General features: G+C 36.8%; 1 protein-coding gene across 1 annotated transcript in view; it reads left to right on the forward strand.

The window, feature by feature from the left end:
- ZFYVE28 (zinc finger, FYVE domain containing 28) overlaps positions 1-11631 on the forward strand; it is a 47573-nt gene extending 35942 nt beyond the window's left edge. Inside the window, exons 7-8 of the mRNA XM_010148393.1 lie at positions 795-2159; positions 11523-11631. Coding sequence (XP_010146695.1) covers positions 795-2159; positions 11523-11631 — 1474 coding nt within the window. The remainder of the gene's footprint in view (positions 1-794; positions 2160-11522) is intronic.
- Positions 11632-15629: the final 3998 nt, after the last annotated feature.

Consider the following 15629-nt stretch of genomic DNA (forward strand, 5'->3'; position numbering starts at 1 on the left):
TTGTGGGGTCTTTAAACTCTTGTATAAAACCATGATTTAAAAGAAGAGGTAAATCAAACACTTGTTGGTCTTTGAAAATGTTGATAGCAGTTCTGTCATTTCATCGAACACTGAAGATGCTGCATATCGCTACAAAACATAGTTTAGTAAATATCTAAATGTTTGCTTTTATGCCTGCCTGATTGTTAACATCATGCAGAAACTTAACTCCACGATGACTATTACATGTTTGAGGCTGCAGAATGCCAAATTCCCATCCCTGTTTCAGTGAAAAGGCTTCCAAGACTTTAGTGTTGCATAAGTGATATTACTATTTTTAATTAATTATCTGACAGTGTCATGGTGTGAAACTTGTGCAATACTCTTTTGCAGAAGAATTTTCATAATCTAGTAAGAAGGATGGGTAATCGGTTTGCTAATCCAAGTAAAATTTGTGAATTAAAAAAAATTAAATGACAAAACATATCTTATTGTGGGTAACACTTTCACTATAGCTAGCTGGGGAGGGGAAGATCCTTTTTTGCCTGTGTTCTGATTTATTTTGGAGGTTCATTGCAAGGATGTAAGTAATTTGGTACCCTGTATTTGCATGAGTAATCTCAAATTCAAGCATCAGCAATCACATGTTCTGAATACGAATGCCAAATGCACTTTGAGTTACGCAGCTGAAAGTACCCTGTGTCCCCAGGTTCTGGATTTCTGTACTACCAGTAAAAGCTTTTTCTGAAATCTAACATCAGTGCTTCCTATGATTGTAAATGCCAAGTGATGATATGTATATTTTTAATTTTCAGGGATCTACTTCAGACATTAACTGAGGATGAACTGCACACACTGGAACGTAACCTCTGCATCTCTCAAGATGTTGATTTTCCTGTCAGACCGGATCCTGAAGTACCTTCTGTCATTACACCAGGCATAACTGCAACTTTGCCTGCTAAGGAGCTTTCAGCAAAAGCTGAAAACACAGAGGCTGAGCTGGCTTGTTCTATGCAGTATGATGAACAGGAGCTGGAACAGCTGAACAGAATGGTACACAGAGTCGGAGATGAAATGTCTTCGCTGCTTTCCCCTCCAAGCATCTGTCAGTCTCCAGCTCACAGACCTAGCCTAAGAAATAGTTCTAGCACAGAAGCTTCACCAACAAGACACCATCTTGACAATTTAACTGATGAAGAGGACAGAGTGTTTTTTATGGATGACCTAGATGGAGCAGGAGAAGCTCTTGCTGGGTTGGATTCAGTAAGTGATACTCTTGCTTGGGTGAATAACCCTTGCCACGATTCAGAACAGAACCTGCAATATAGAGATGCTTTGCTGTATGAGAATGGCCATCAGACTGAGGAAACTTTGCTTTTAAAAGATGCTGAAAGTGACTTAAGCAATAATAACAATATTGAAGATAGCAAACAGATGTCTGGCATTTCAGTCCAGAATTCATGCAGCTGTCTAGAAGGTCCAGACTCACAGTTATACCTCAATGGCTGGGATGCCTATGCTGATGATGCAGAAATGGCAGAAGTGATAGCTCACAGGACAGGAGGAATGAAAATATCTGCTACTGTAATATTCAATCCTAAATCTCCCTCTAGCTCAGAATCCCCAGTAACCACTCCAGAAGCAGCTATTAGTTGTGTTCCTGGATCTGCTAATCCATTAGCAAATGAGGAGGAGGATGAATCCCATAAACTCAGCATAGCTGCCACAAACTGTCTAATTAATTCCTGTGTGTGTTGTGGCAGCTGTGAAGACAGCAGGGAGGACAGCGTTGAAGGTTTAAAGACTAAACATTCTGCAGGAGGTGTTGTAAATGCTTCGTACACATTAATAAAGTCTAAGGAAATGGACCATGTAGATAACTTGGACAATTCAGTCCCTGCACAGGAAACATTAAAACCTGAAACTTCCACTTTGTTAGCAGAAAGAGACTTTAGCAGAGAAGAGCCAAAACTGCCAATCTCCTCTAAGTGCCTGGCACATTCCTCAGGTTCACAGGTAGGAGCAGAAAATGAGTCTCAAGGAGAAGCAGAAAGCATCTCAAACCAGCAGAAGAAGTGGGAGAAGAGAAAACAACAATGTGAGAAAAAGCTGGACAACAGTGAAGATGCTCGTAGTGAAAGGACAGCAAAGGAAGATGTGAAGTCAAGATCTAGTTCAAGGTAAGAGCAATGTGCACTTTAGTGATTGGTGTATAATTAATGTTGATTTTGAAGAAAATAGTGTGTTGCAGGATTAAGGAATTTCTCAATATATGTTTTTTTTTAATGCAGGTAACTTTTTATTGGACTTGATCAGCTTTTTTGGAAAACATTTCAAGAACACCTGCATTTTAATTGTATAATGTTTCTGTATTATTGAAATCAAGTACGCTAGTCTTACCAGTTTAATGTAACAGTGCATTGCTGCTGAACATTACCTGGGTCATTACCTCTGTACTCTGCTGTTTTGCAGAAGTGTATCTGACAGATACTAAAAAGTCTAACTTCTGCATCAGTGCACAGGATTAAATTGGGATCCCAACCCATCTTACCTTAGCTTCATTTGAGAGAATGGGGTTGATCTGATCGTGTTTCCTGTGGCCATGAGTGTATTTGGGAATGTCTGTGTGCTGAAGGAGCCTCCTATAATGCAGAAGCAGCTTTTAAACCTATTGGACCGTTTCAACCACAGCTGATAGAACAATAGAGGTCACGGATTAAGGTTCTACATATTTAATGAAAATAAGGAACTAGATAACAGGTAGAGACCATAATAGTTATGTTAAAGAAAATGCTGTGCTTCAGCTCAATTTTGATTAGCAATTAGGGATCCTCCACACATCAGTAGGAAATCAGGCTTCATTTTGGTTTACTTTTAGAGGATAACTTGTTTTGTGGTCAGTAATGTCATTGGTTTCCTTGAACTATTAATATCATAAAGATGGAATAAATTAAATAAAGTTACTGTTTTCTGTGTTTCTGTAGACAGCTTTCTTCCTTTGTGCCTTACTGCATCAGTACTGTGCAAATTGTGCGCAGGATCTTTGTTACATGTGTATAGGGCGCAGAATAACACAGCGGGGTAGCTTGAGCGATGAAAGCATTGCACCAATATAAAGGCTACAGAAATCAACGTTTATTTAATAACATACCAATTGAACTATGACATATTTTACTGGTAGTGGAAATAGAATCAAGATTTCTTTGTGTTGGAATTAATTTCTCTCACATTATGGTAAAGCACAACTAGTGTGCACAAAACTCTACTTTTGAGAAAGTTATTTTATCTTCCTCATTGTTCTGAGTATTTGCAATCTTAGTCTTGAACATATGATCATATTCAAGGCATTACAATAGGGTTTCTGAATGGACTTAATTTTAACTAATTCACATAATCCCTTTAACATTTCCTGCTTTTGCAACACTTCAAGTGGAATATTGCTTGAAAGTGATTACTGTATATTTAACTAGTGTCCTGATAAATCGTACATTGTTTACAGAACTCAGACAATTTGTCTACTGATTCTTGCCATGGGTAGGTTAAGTGAAATTCGTGAGAATGAGTCTTCAAAATATAATAAGATTATATATATAACGTTTTTTCAGCCTCTCATGTTTTATGGATGTAATAACCTCTTCTCTGCATACTTGTCCATTGTTAATACTGTGTAAAAACTTTGTATAAGACTTGTCCTTTTACAGAGGGTTCTGTAGGTCCCTGTTCCTCTGTGTCCTTTTGTTTGCTCTGGACATGGCTCAAAACAGCTTCACTGAATGGTTCCTAGTTCCTGCCTGGCCTCCACAGTTGTGATTTTGTAGATGTCTTCACTCCACCTACATGGTTTCTTCTTCAGGTTGGAAGAGCAACAGCCTGCTTGATTGGAAGTTGTCCATAGCTTTGATCATTGTTTTTGTCTTGCTCTAAAATTTTTCTAATTATACTATTTCCTCTTAGCAATAAGTGAATCAGAACTGCACTTAAGATATGAGCAAACCATGGATTTGCATAGTGGCATAGTTATTTTCTGTTGTTTTTTTTTCAATGGCTCCCAATATTTTACTCTGGATTTTTTTTGCTAAGTGGTGAGTTGATGTGTTTTTCCAGATGTTTGCCAAAGCCCCAAGATCCTGCTTGTGATCTCACAGGCTGTCATTCTTTGTCTGATGCTAAAATTGTTCTCCCTGAATTTGCTAGTTGAATATCATCTTTTTACCTGTTACTCAGATTTCTAAGATCCTGTGCAGTTCTTCAGTCTGTACTTGTTATTACCCTGAAAAAATCTGCACCAGTAGCAACCTTTCAGACATCACTGCTCTCCCCATTTTTGCAGACTTTATGTGAAAGCAAAACCTTGCGAGGTCCTGAAGAACTTATTCTGCTCTTCTCAGAAGTGCTTGTTTAACAGCCCCTCCCTGTTTATGGTTAAGAATTATTTATCCATTTTGGGTCCCTTCCTCTTATGCTATAGCTCCTCAGTTTTCTTAAAAGCCCTTAGTGAGGTATATTGACAGAACCTATTTGAAAATCTAGAGGCAGTAGTCTCACCATTCTTCACAAGCTTCTTGACCCCTTCAGAGAGCTCCCAAGAGGTTCCCTCTGCAGAAGCCATGTTACCGCTTCACGGATAGGCCTTCTCATTAGTGTCTACCTATTTTAGCTTTTGGTATATTCTGTTAAGTTGCTTGTTATGAACATCAGGCCCACAGAACTAGTTGTTTGAATCCCCTTGGAGTCCTTTTTATTTTTAGAGATTGCCACTGTTAAATGCAAGGAAGTTTTAAATGTGAGGTTAATAATTCATCTGATTCATTCTTGAGATCTAAAACTCCTGGGTGAATATTTTTGAGTACTTAGTTAACATGTTAGTGGATTTTCTTTGTGTTCACCGTTGCCTTTTCCACAGTTACTTTGCTGATTACATCTAATTCTTTCTATTTGTTACTGAGACTATGGTACATCTCTTATTACTTGGCAAATATTCTATCTTTGCAGAATTGGAGAAACAGGGATGAAGGTATTTTGTTACTAGATTGTTGCTCCTTTATTTGGTAAAATTGTAATTTTAAACTCTTTAAGTATATTCTGTGAGAGATTGAGATGCTGGGAATCTACTGAGAACTAGATTAAAAATGTATGTGTAAAGTCTTAGTTTTCTCATCCATCTATATATAGATTTGGTTCTTGCCTCTGAATCACTAGTCATGTTAACGGTAAAAGAGAGAATTCAGTTACAAAACAGAACTTTCTGGACCTTTTCTTACTCATGCTGCCTGGGTGGTGACTAATCACTGCTTTTCAATGGTATTTTTAAATTGGAAGATCATGTTAGGCTTCTGTGACTGCTTGCTATTGCATGCTTGTGAATGCCAGCCATAGGGGAAACGTTGGAGACAGTAGATTATTGTCAGAATGATGGACCCATTAGCTAGAACAATATGCGGTCTAATATTTGTGGAATAGCTGCAGGACGTGTTCATTCATCAAATTGAAAAGCGTATTTACCTTCTAGTTACTGTCAGTCACCAACTAGAAAATTTTATTTCCCCTGTCTGAACCGAGCAGCTGTCGAATGTGTACATTATAACACAAAGTGTTTCTTTTAGTCAATCAGTTCTTATACTGTGCAACATGACATTATAGGTATAATTTCAATGATCCAGTCAGGTTTACTGTAATTAATCCTTAAATCTGATATACTTGGTATTTCAGGCTTCCCCATCTAGCCTCAATATTAAGTGGAATTTAAAATACAGATTAATTTCTACTTAAGATTTGGGTATTGACATCTCTTTACTGCACTGGGTTTTAAGTCGTAGCTGATATTGTCTTTTTTCCATTATTTGCTTCTAAGTATCTCAAAGACAAAACACCATGGACACTGAGGGTCTTGGGCAGCAAATACAAGAAAGGCTGTAGCAAAGATACAGTCAGTATCTGATCTGCTGAAGGGCCGATGTGATAACTAAAGGCTGTCACAGCAAAACAAACTGATAAATGGGGGAAATAATCTAAGAATAGTACAGAAGAGGATAAAACTATGACAAAGAAGCATTTGGTGATTTGAGGTAAAAAAGGACATAAATTAACACAAAAACCAAGCTCTAGACCTGTATCTTATGTTCCTCCTTTTCAACTGGAAGCAAGCTATAGAGATTTTTAAAATACTCGTTCTCTCATAGCATTCTGCCTGTTTATTCCAAGGTGAAAGAAAATTACTAAAATATCATGTTTAACTTGGTGTTTGGGAAATGCTTGACTTTCTCTTCTTTCTAGAGTTGAAGAGCCCTTGTAAAACGGTTTGGCAGTATGTTTTGTATTGCCATACAGTGCTAGTGTTTTCATGTTTTAGTCTGAAATATCTGGGTCTGTTGTGTATTGTTTATCTACGTACTGACCTTAAACCAATTCTGATGTAAAAAAGCATTCTTAACTGTTATTTCTCTCCTTTTGGCTGCAGGTTAATTATGTCTAGCTTAAATTATACTTTTTTTGCCATTTTCCTTGTTCTGTTTGGTGAGTGTACGCTTGATGAAGCCTTTTACAGTGCACCTGAGAATTGGCAAAAGGAGCGGAAATTGGTAGCAAGGAGAACTTTTTGCTTTCACAATTTCTGCAAGCTCTAGCTGTGTCCATCGGCTGTTAGATGCTGGCACTGCTCACGTTTATTTGTGGGGGCTTAAAAAATAGAATATTTTGCCATATGCTTTTGCTGTGTAAGGAGGAGGAATGAGGCATCCTTGGAAAAGCATGTTTTGCTGTTTGCTAATCTGTGTTGCAGTTCTAGAGTCAGATGAATAATTTATTCTTCTGCAGCTTGGTATTCAAGTTGTCCCAATTCTTAGTGTTGCAACTCTGTAGTCTAAAATTGTATATTTTATGTTTACATATTACAAGAGTCTATATTGTAACATTTTAAATCTTATATCTTCCTTATATTAGAATGACTTTGAAGAGATGAACACCTGTTTTATATTACACAGTTGGTTTCTAAATTTGATTTTTCTGCCTCTGTTTTATTTTATTCACTCCTTAGCAACATCTGACGTGTGCATATTTTCAGTACACCAACTTTAAGATAAGTCTTTCCACCTTTATAAATGCATGGAGAAGAAGCATTTGTATTTTGGGGAAGGGTAGCATTTACATTTAAAAAACCAAACCCACACAAATTACTTCTCTAGCTTGTCTTTTAGTTTATAGCATTGGATACTGCAAGTGCTCCTTTATCGAAACTAGATTCATTGATATTGCAGTGCAAATTAACTTGAAAAAATGTCTTAAACTCCTGCTTTCCCTGTAATAGTCACGTCACAGTAAGACTTAAAATTGTGGGTGTCTTTACATGACAAAGTTTCCTTTTCTATAGAAGTTGATGGCCAGCTGTACATGTTCATGTGAACAACAGCGTGGCAGCTGGGTGTCCTGTATCGATTAGTCTTGTAACTAGTTACTCAGGAGTAAGAAAGCTTTTTGGCAAGAAGGAAACAGCAGTTAATTAGAAATAAAATATCAGCCTTTCAACTGCAGAACTTTCTTTAAGTAATCCTTTATCTGGCTGTTGATGGAAATACCTCTGCAACTGACCAAATTCAGGTTCAGTACAAATTAAGGTGTTTTATTTTTAATGCCTCTTCCCTTTTTTTTTTTTAAATCAGTGCAAGTCTCAGAATTGGGAGTGTTTGCCCTTGTCTGTTGAACACTGATTTTGTGAGGTAACCAGAAACATGACTGCTCTTACAAAGCCTTAACGTACAAATGAAAGGCGTCAGTGGTTTGTACCACCTTCCTTTTTACTATGTCCACGTATTGAATGCGGCAACAGTAAACTGTTTTGACTCTCAGCATAGATTCCTGAAATGAGTATAGCAGGTAAACCAGAGTTTTAAAAGTGTTATTTTGAGTGGATTTGGTATAGCTGACGTGAGGCTTTGGAGTTGTCTCTCATGTAGTATGAGAGACAAAGAAGAGATCTGTGCAAATTAACTAATGTAACATGGAATGTAATTGTGACTCAAGTAATAATATTCACGAAGAAACTCTCCCTTGAAACAACCAAGAAGTTTAATTCAAAGTTAAAGGCAAGAAACACATTCCTGTAGGAATGAGCACAGAAACCAGCATAAAGGTAGTTTTCAGTTTGTTTTATACTTAGAATAGTTACAAAAAGTAGCCAACAGCTTTAAATGGATGGGTGTCTGCCAGTGTTCCATGAAAAGATGCAGCCACATCACCCCATGTCACTTTGCTCTGTCACCTCAGATCTTTATATTTTTATCAGAAGTGCTGAAGAATTCAGTTTTGAGCATAGATGGTGTTTTTCATCCCCTGCTACAACTTAATTTTTGAAACGGCACTGTAGGCATTTAAGATCTCACAAATGAAACGAACTTTTGCCACTTTGGACAGTTTAAACAGTCCTGTGTATCCCAATCCAACACAGATGTGATTTCCAATGAGCATGAGATGCGGTGAGGTTCATGTCACCTGTGGGCTGCTGTGGGAAGAAATGGTTAGTTGCTATCAACTACCTCTTCATATAGTTGTGCTAATGAATGCGTTTGCTGAGCTACCAGCAGCTGGTAACAGGAATCCTGAGTTGGGAAATGCAGGTCAATTCGCCTCAGGATTTACCAGTGTCTTAGAAAAGCTGAGCAAATCTTCATGCAGACTCTAATGAGAAGGAAAATTCTACAAAGTGGTATCCTGAGTCTGTGTGTACTGAGAAAAAATGCATAATGTCAGGAGTGGGGTTTATTTTTGTTGGTTTTGTTTAGAGGGGGGAAAAAAAGCTACTTGTTATAACACTGAGAAGGTATAAAACTAACTTCATTATTGGATTCTTATTTCTTTATACTAAATAAACACAGAATTTCTTATCTGAAGTTCTACAGCCTGAATATGAGCCAGAAATAAACATTGTAAATAATAAATATTATTTCTGGTACATAAATTCAATCTGTATTGATAGCTGGGAGTGAGAACTGTTTACACATAGTAATTGTCAAAACTGCACATCCTTTACTACAACAAACTAACCTCTGTGAGCATGGTTTGTGTCAGGCCTGTCCAAGCAATTCACATAGCCAAATAATGACTGATCAGATGGATATCTAATCGTGAAATCGGCAGATGGCTCAGCATGGCCAGGTTTGTGCACGAAGTAAAAGATGGAGTACTGGAAAACGAAGGCATTTATGAAACCGTTTAGAATGGCAAATGGTGTTAAGGCTTAAAAAGAGATGAGAGATAGTGGAGCTGATGAGAAAAAGTTATGCTGATAGGGACTGGTTAGAGATGAGAGAGAATTCAAATGGGGGAGCAGGAGAAGTATGGGCAGGAGGTGTGAGCTGAGGCTTGTAAGCTGATCAGAGAAACATGGATGAAGATGAAACTAATGATAGCATTGAGGTCTTTGATAAGGTGGGAAGCCGGTCGTGTGCCATTATGTTCTGAGGTTACTCATCCAGTTACTTGCTGTCAAGGTCTAGCACTTTATGCCTTCTCTGTTTTGCCTTCTGGCTTGGACTGGCCACTCCACAAAGTTACCTTAGGATAGAAAATGGTTTTGTGTCTTGGGACAGTGTTGACAATAAATATTATCTACTCTTGAGACATGTTTTGATTGGTTTTCAAATACATCGGGCAGAACTTCACAGAAAGCACTGAAGGATGGCAATGCTGACATCTTTCAGAAAACTACCCAAATCAGCTGGCAGGATTTGTTACACTGGAAAAATCTGAAAATGATGGGGAGGTGGGAGAGAGTAAAAGTGCAGAATTTGCTAGTAGTTCCTGGTTCTGCCATTCAAAGATTGCTTTATTCTGAACAATACATTTCATCTTTGCAAGACAGCTTCTCCTGCTCAAGCATGCTGTAAAATCACATGCTAATGGTTTTTTAATATCTTTTAGCTGCCATAAAACAGATAGTAAAAGTACATTTTAGTAGCATGACCATATTGTAAGATTGGATGGGTAAAGGTGATGGGCTATAAAAGAGTAAGCCTTTGTTTAAATGCATTTATCTCTTCATAATGAGCAGAATTAGCAAGGGAAATTATATAAAACGAATGAAAGTTAAATAGATTTTTGTTCAAGTCTGATAAAATTATTTTCCAGTTATGACGTCTCTCCTTTCAACTAAAGCATAGTGTACTTGGGATTTATTTTCAAATTGGCAATCAGAAATGAGGAACACGAAGGGGTACATTTTCCAAGCGATTAGTGGGAGGTATGCAAACAAATCCTATTATTTCTTAGTGGGATTAGAGCACATACCTTCTGTACACTGCTTTGAAGAATTCCCCTTAAGCATTCTTCCAGACATCTAGCTGCAAAAATAGCTACAACAATAAATTTGGTAGAAGAATAGAATTTGAAACCTAGCTGGCTTGAATATGTACCTCACATATGCCTACAAATCAAAAGAGCATAAAAAAAAAAGTCAGTAATTGTGAAGAACTAAGGTAAAATAATCCTGACCTATATAATTACATCTCTTTAGCTAAATATATTTCTTCAATTTCTCTCTGCATTGTCCAAAGATGACTGTTGACTGAACATTTGAGTTCAGTAGGCTCAAATGATTCTTCTGCACTGCCTACAACCAATACAGCTTTAATACCTCTGCTCAAGATCACGTATTTTCTTATCTACTATAATTTAATTGTTTTCAGCTTGTGGAATTTCTAGTAGCTGAGCACTAAATTGTTACTGAAACAAAAAATTGGTCTTTCCAAGATAGTTTTGTAGTGCTCGTCGTGCTCATGAAACTTTTATATCTTGTAATCCTAGTTGAAAATATGATGCAAGATCTAAAATGATGTTATTTAATGGCTAAAAAAAAAGAGACAAGTTGTGTACTGTTCGTTTAAATTATTCACATCCTTTTACTTGGTAGCTTGTGGATTATCTCTAATGAATTGTCAGTGGTTTGCCATGGCACTGTTCCTTCCTGCTCACCTCTTGTGTAAAGTACAAAATTTGAGGTATGCATATGGCAGTTATAGGGACTGAGCAAATTTAGGGGTAGGTGTGTTATCTTCATCTCCTTCACTAAAGAGTCAGCTTTCTGCTTTCTCACAGAATTTTTCCTTCTTTTTGGAAGGGACCTTAGATCAAACTTGTCATGGTATTTCACAAGTTCTTGAAACTTACCGTTTAGGCTTTCTGACACACAGTGACTTTCTGAACTTCAGTATTGTTATAACACTAAACCACCCTTAGCAGCATGGGCATGCTATTCCCTCTCTACCCTGTGCAAGTGTAAGATCCGCTGTTCTCCTCTGTATGTTCTAACTGTATGACATGAATTAAATTGAAGACTTTTATAAAATGTGTGCCCCCTGACTTGGCAAAATTGTCTGTCCTTTTGGGGAAAAAAAGCAGAATAGGTTTGTGTCATTTTCTGAAGAGCAGAAATATAATTGCCAGTTTATTCTTATTTCTGTATAATCAGTGACAAGCCATGAGTTATCACACTGCTCTGTTTTTTTACCTTTGTTTGCTTCAGCAGTTCATTTTGTTTCCGTATGTTTTTTCAGTTCTCAGGATGGCTTACGTGATTCCCCCCTCAGCTCCATCTCCAGCAGTGACTATGAGAGTGTTTCTGTCACTACATGTAGTCTCTCCAGCATATACGCTCTGAGGTAATAACATCACTTCGCAGTCAGATTTGACGAATGGTATTGGGTTTATGCTTGGTTAAAAAACTTTATTGAATTAACAGTCAAGTGACAGCAACACTTCTGCGTATACTTCCTTTTGAACAGCAGATGCTTTTGTTTTCCTAGCAGTTTTCTTCAGTGCCCTGACAACTATTTACAGATAAATTTTAAAGCAATGAATTATGTACATCCATGGTCTCCCTTTTATTTGTCCATATAGCATTTCTTAAGAGAGACTTCAGGTTTTGGGTTGAAAAGTTCCAAATGTTTGTCTTAGCTACGTCTTGGCTTTCTAGGAAACGCATACTTTTCCATTTTATTTCACTTAGTAAAATGAGGGAGGGTTCCAGTTAACAATAATTAAACTCCCACAGTATTGTTGGCCAGAGTCAGTAAGAATACTAGTTTATATCCTCTTCTGAAACTGCATTAGAGTTTTTAACTTTAGTTTTGTTCTGAGCACTTAATGACAATAACAGAGGAATAAAGTTCAGGGTAGAAAAGTGTAACTAAGGCAGAACTGAGCTATTTGCTCTTTTTAGGGTATGCATAACATATACGTATGTGATATATTGCATACATGGTGTGATATATAACATTATTACTCTGGTACAGGCAGATTGAAATACCACTATTTCTGTTGAGGTAGATCTTTTTCTACTTCTGCTTGTCCTCCCTTTTCCATTTGTTTCCATCTGTCCAGCTCTTCATTTGGACTTTAGGAATTCCCAATTTTGTCAAGGTTTGGGGATAGAAAAAAAGAGGTTAAAAGATTTTTTGGGGTTTTTTTTGGTTTTTTGTTTGTTTTTTCTAGCAGTGATAGAAGAAATAATATATATATAATGATATGTATTTTCTTAGGAAGTGCACATCCTCAGGCTCAATTTTTTGAGTTCCATATTTTTAAAATAAAGGCAGAAAGATGCAACTAAAGCTCTTTTTCACGGTTTTAATTTTGAAATACATTTCCTCTTGACTGTTCTTCAAACAAACCCCAATTTGCCTGCATGCAGCAGTGGCACTCCTCTAAATAGAGCATACATCAAAGTGTTTCACACAGTGCTGTCTGGGCAGACAATAGAAATAACCTCAGTTATTCTTCAGGAGTAACTGGAGCTGTGAAAGTAAGTCAGTCTTTGGTGCACCACCTCTTTTCAAGACCTTACTGTACTGCCTTCCTGTGTTAGTATTGTAGTTGCCACTGCATTGATGCTTAGGTAAATTATATCTGTATTTTTCCTTTTTTCGCATTTTGTTTTGCTTGGAGTTTGATTTCTAAGGCAGTATTTGTACATGTGCACTCTTGCTTTTGACCATTGAACTGCAGCATTGTATCATCCCTGGGTTTCATGCAAGAAATCTAAGCTGCCTATTTTCCTGCATCTTATTGATATTACTACAGATCTGGCCTCTGTAGTTAATGCTCCAGTAAAAAAAAAAAAAGTGCCTCCCTGACTATACTGATATGAATTTCCCCTTTTGAAATACTTAGTTTAAAAAGAAGTTTAAAATCCTTTTAACAACATAATTTAAGAAAATAAAAGAAAATCCAAGTGCAGAAGTCTTGACTACTTCACAGTATTATGTTCCTAGATCTCTGTGCATAGAAATGTAATATTCAGTACATCTATTTGTATTATGGTTTAGAATACATTTTTAAGAGGCTCCCCTGTTCTTTTGTATTACCTAAAGAGTTTTATTTGGCTATTAAACAACTTCTAATAAACAACTTGTTTAGTACAACAAGCATATTCCTTGCAAAGACCATTTCTACAAAATGTTCTTTTCTGAAGTAATTCTCCCTGATGTCATGTGCATATCTACATTAATCCCTAAACTTTTTTTATTGGTACTCTTTTCCCCTGAAACATGCAATTTTAATGTACTTAATTTCTTGCTGTTTTCACTTAACAGTTACAAATTTTAAATGTAACATTTGAAATTTTCTGGAAAATAATTAGTGAAACATTAAATTATTGAAATGCATTTATTTGGCCTTTCAACCTCCCCTGAATTATAAAGAATTCCTTTGTGCTGTTAGATGGCCAATGCTGAGGCTGATAGCTCTGTTGTCAGATTGTGGTGTGGTTTGGAAATACCCAAGTGCCTTCAAAACAATTCTGCTCTGGTAGCAAGGCCATCCTAGCTAGAACAGCAGAGTGTTGAATGAACTACTGGTATATTAAATAGCGTAGACTGAATGGATTTGAAACAATTAAGTATTGTGTATGTGGAATTCTATATATGTGTGTGTTCCTTATTTTCTGGATGGAGAACCAGGGGGAAAATTCCTGCTCCTTGCATCCCAGAGCACTGTTGAACCTACAGGTCATTGTTTGCTGTTTTGGTTTTTATTGGAAGAAAAAAGCTGTTAAGACTGTAGGAACCATTTGGGACCTGTTAAAGAAGGCTGCTTGAAATCAGGCTGTGATTTACTGCCTTAGAATTTTTCCATCATCAACCAGTGCTATGTAATTTTTTTGAGCTATATTCATCCCACCTAATTTTATGCACCAAAGTGATATATCTCAATTAGGAGTTTTGCTGCTGCAGGTACCCTGTTTAGTCAATGGAGAAAAGTGGAAACCTTGGTTAAACGTGTAATTTGTTGAAATGTGTCTGGGCCAAAGATTTTTTTGGTCTTCAATCAGAACGGTGATTGCATGCTGTGATTACTTTACTGTGTTAGCACAGTAATTTGAAAAACATTTTAAAACCTTGCTGAAGGTTTCTAGAGCACAAATTGGGGGGAAAAAAAAAGGTACAGAGGACTTCTCAAATGGTTTTGCCTAAGGAAAAGGTTGATTATTTCGTTGGTACTGAATCTGTGTAGAAGGTTTCTCCTAGTCTCAGAGGTCTGATGGTCAAGAGGTTAAATGTTCAGCCCAGTTTGGAAGATGATTGTTCATTAAGCAGTATCTAGACTTGAGATTGATCAGTAGGCAACATTCTCAGCAAAGAATAAATGTGTTTAATTTGTTTCAGAAGGTTTCAGAGAAACTGTGTCTTTATTCATACTCACCAGAGCATGCAGAATTTTTTTGTTACATCATTGTGACTGTGAAATTATACTGCTGACTTGAGTGAAAATGAGATGTTTATGACTACAGCAGGGAAGTGGCAATGGGTCCATTACTTATATTAGCTCCAGGAAACAATCCATCCAGTTTTTCATTTTTAATGGCTTCTTTTTCATAAATGTAATTTTTAGAACTATTTTTAATATAACTACAACTTACTGAATTGTAAATAGGCAGCTAATAAAATACACTGCTGGAATCATCCATTTCGGTGCTGGAAGTAGTAAAGTCAGTAGCTTTTAAACATAAACTGTTCATGGGAATTTGTCTGTCAGCTTTCAACATGCATTAGAATTATTGGGCAAGATCCTGAAAGAGCCATTAATTTGTGTGGAAACCTAAGTGAAGGCCGTTCATATGTGAGAGAATGAGATGAATTGATATGCTTAAAGCCAAGAATGAACATAAGTACGTTGAAAGACTGGAGCTAGAAAAAGGCAAGAAAAGTGGTGTTTTGACAATAATGAGGAAAAAATAGGTGAGACAACAGAAGAAAGTAGTTATAATTAGCTGATTTTCAAGCGTCATTGGAGTTTTTGGTGTAAGACATTGCAAGAGAGGGAAAAATACTGATGAATCTGTATTAAAGCATTTGCCTGCCTATAAGACATGGTAAAGCCTACTTCTTCATTCTAAGATTGTGGTGAGCCAATAAATGACATTTAAATATAGGTAACTTGTAAAAGTAACCTTAATGGTACAATAGATGCCTTCCCTGGTCAGCATTCACTTTTTATAGATTTATTGTTGCTTAAATATTGGCGTTTTCTCATATATTTTTGTACAGTTCTAGGCATTTACAAAAAGTGGTGGTGAAGTTTTAGCCTATGTTATTTACACTTTGTAAAAGGAGGTATCTGAAGTGTGTTGTGACTCAAGTCTATGCCGAAGCAATAAGAGTCTG

This window comes from Eurypyga helias, unplaced genomic scaffold (assembly GCF_000690775.1).
Source record: "Eurypyga helias isolate BGI_N326 unplaced genomic scaffold, ASM69077v1 scaffold1073, whole genome shotgun sequence".
NCBI lineage: Eukaryota > Metazoa > Chordata > Aves > Eurypygiformes > Eurypygidae > Eurypyga > Eurypyga helias.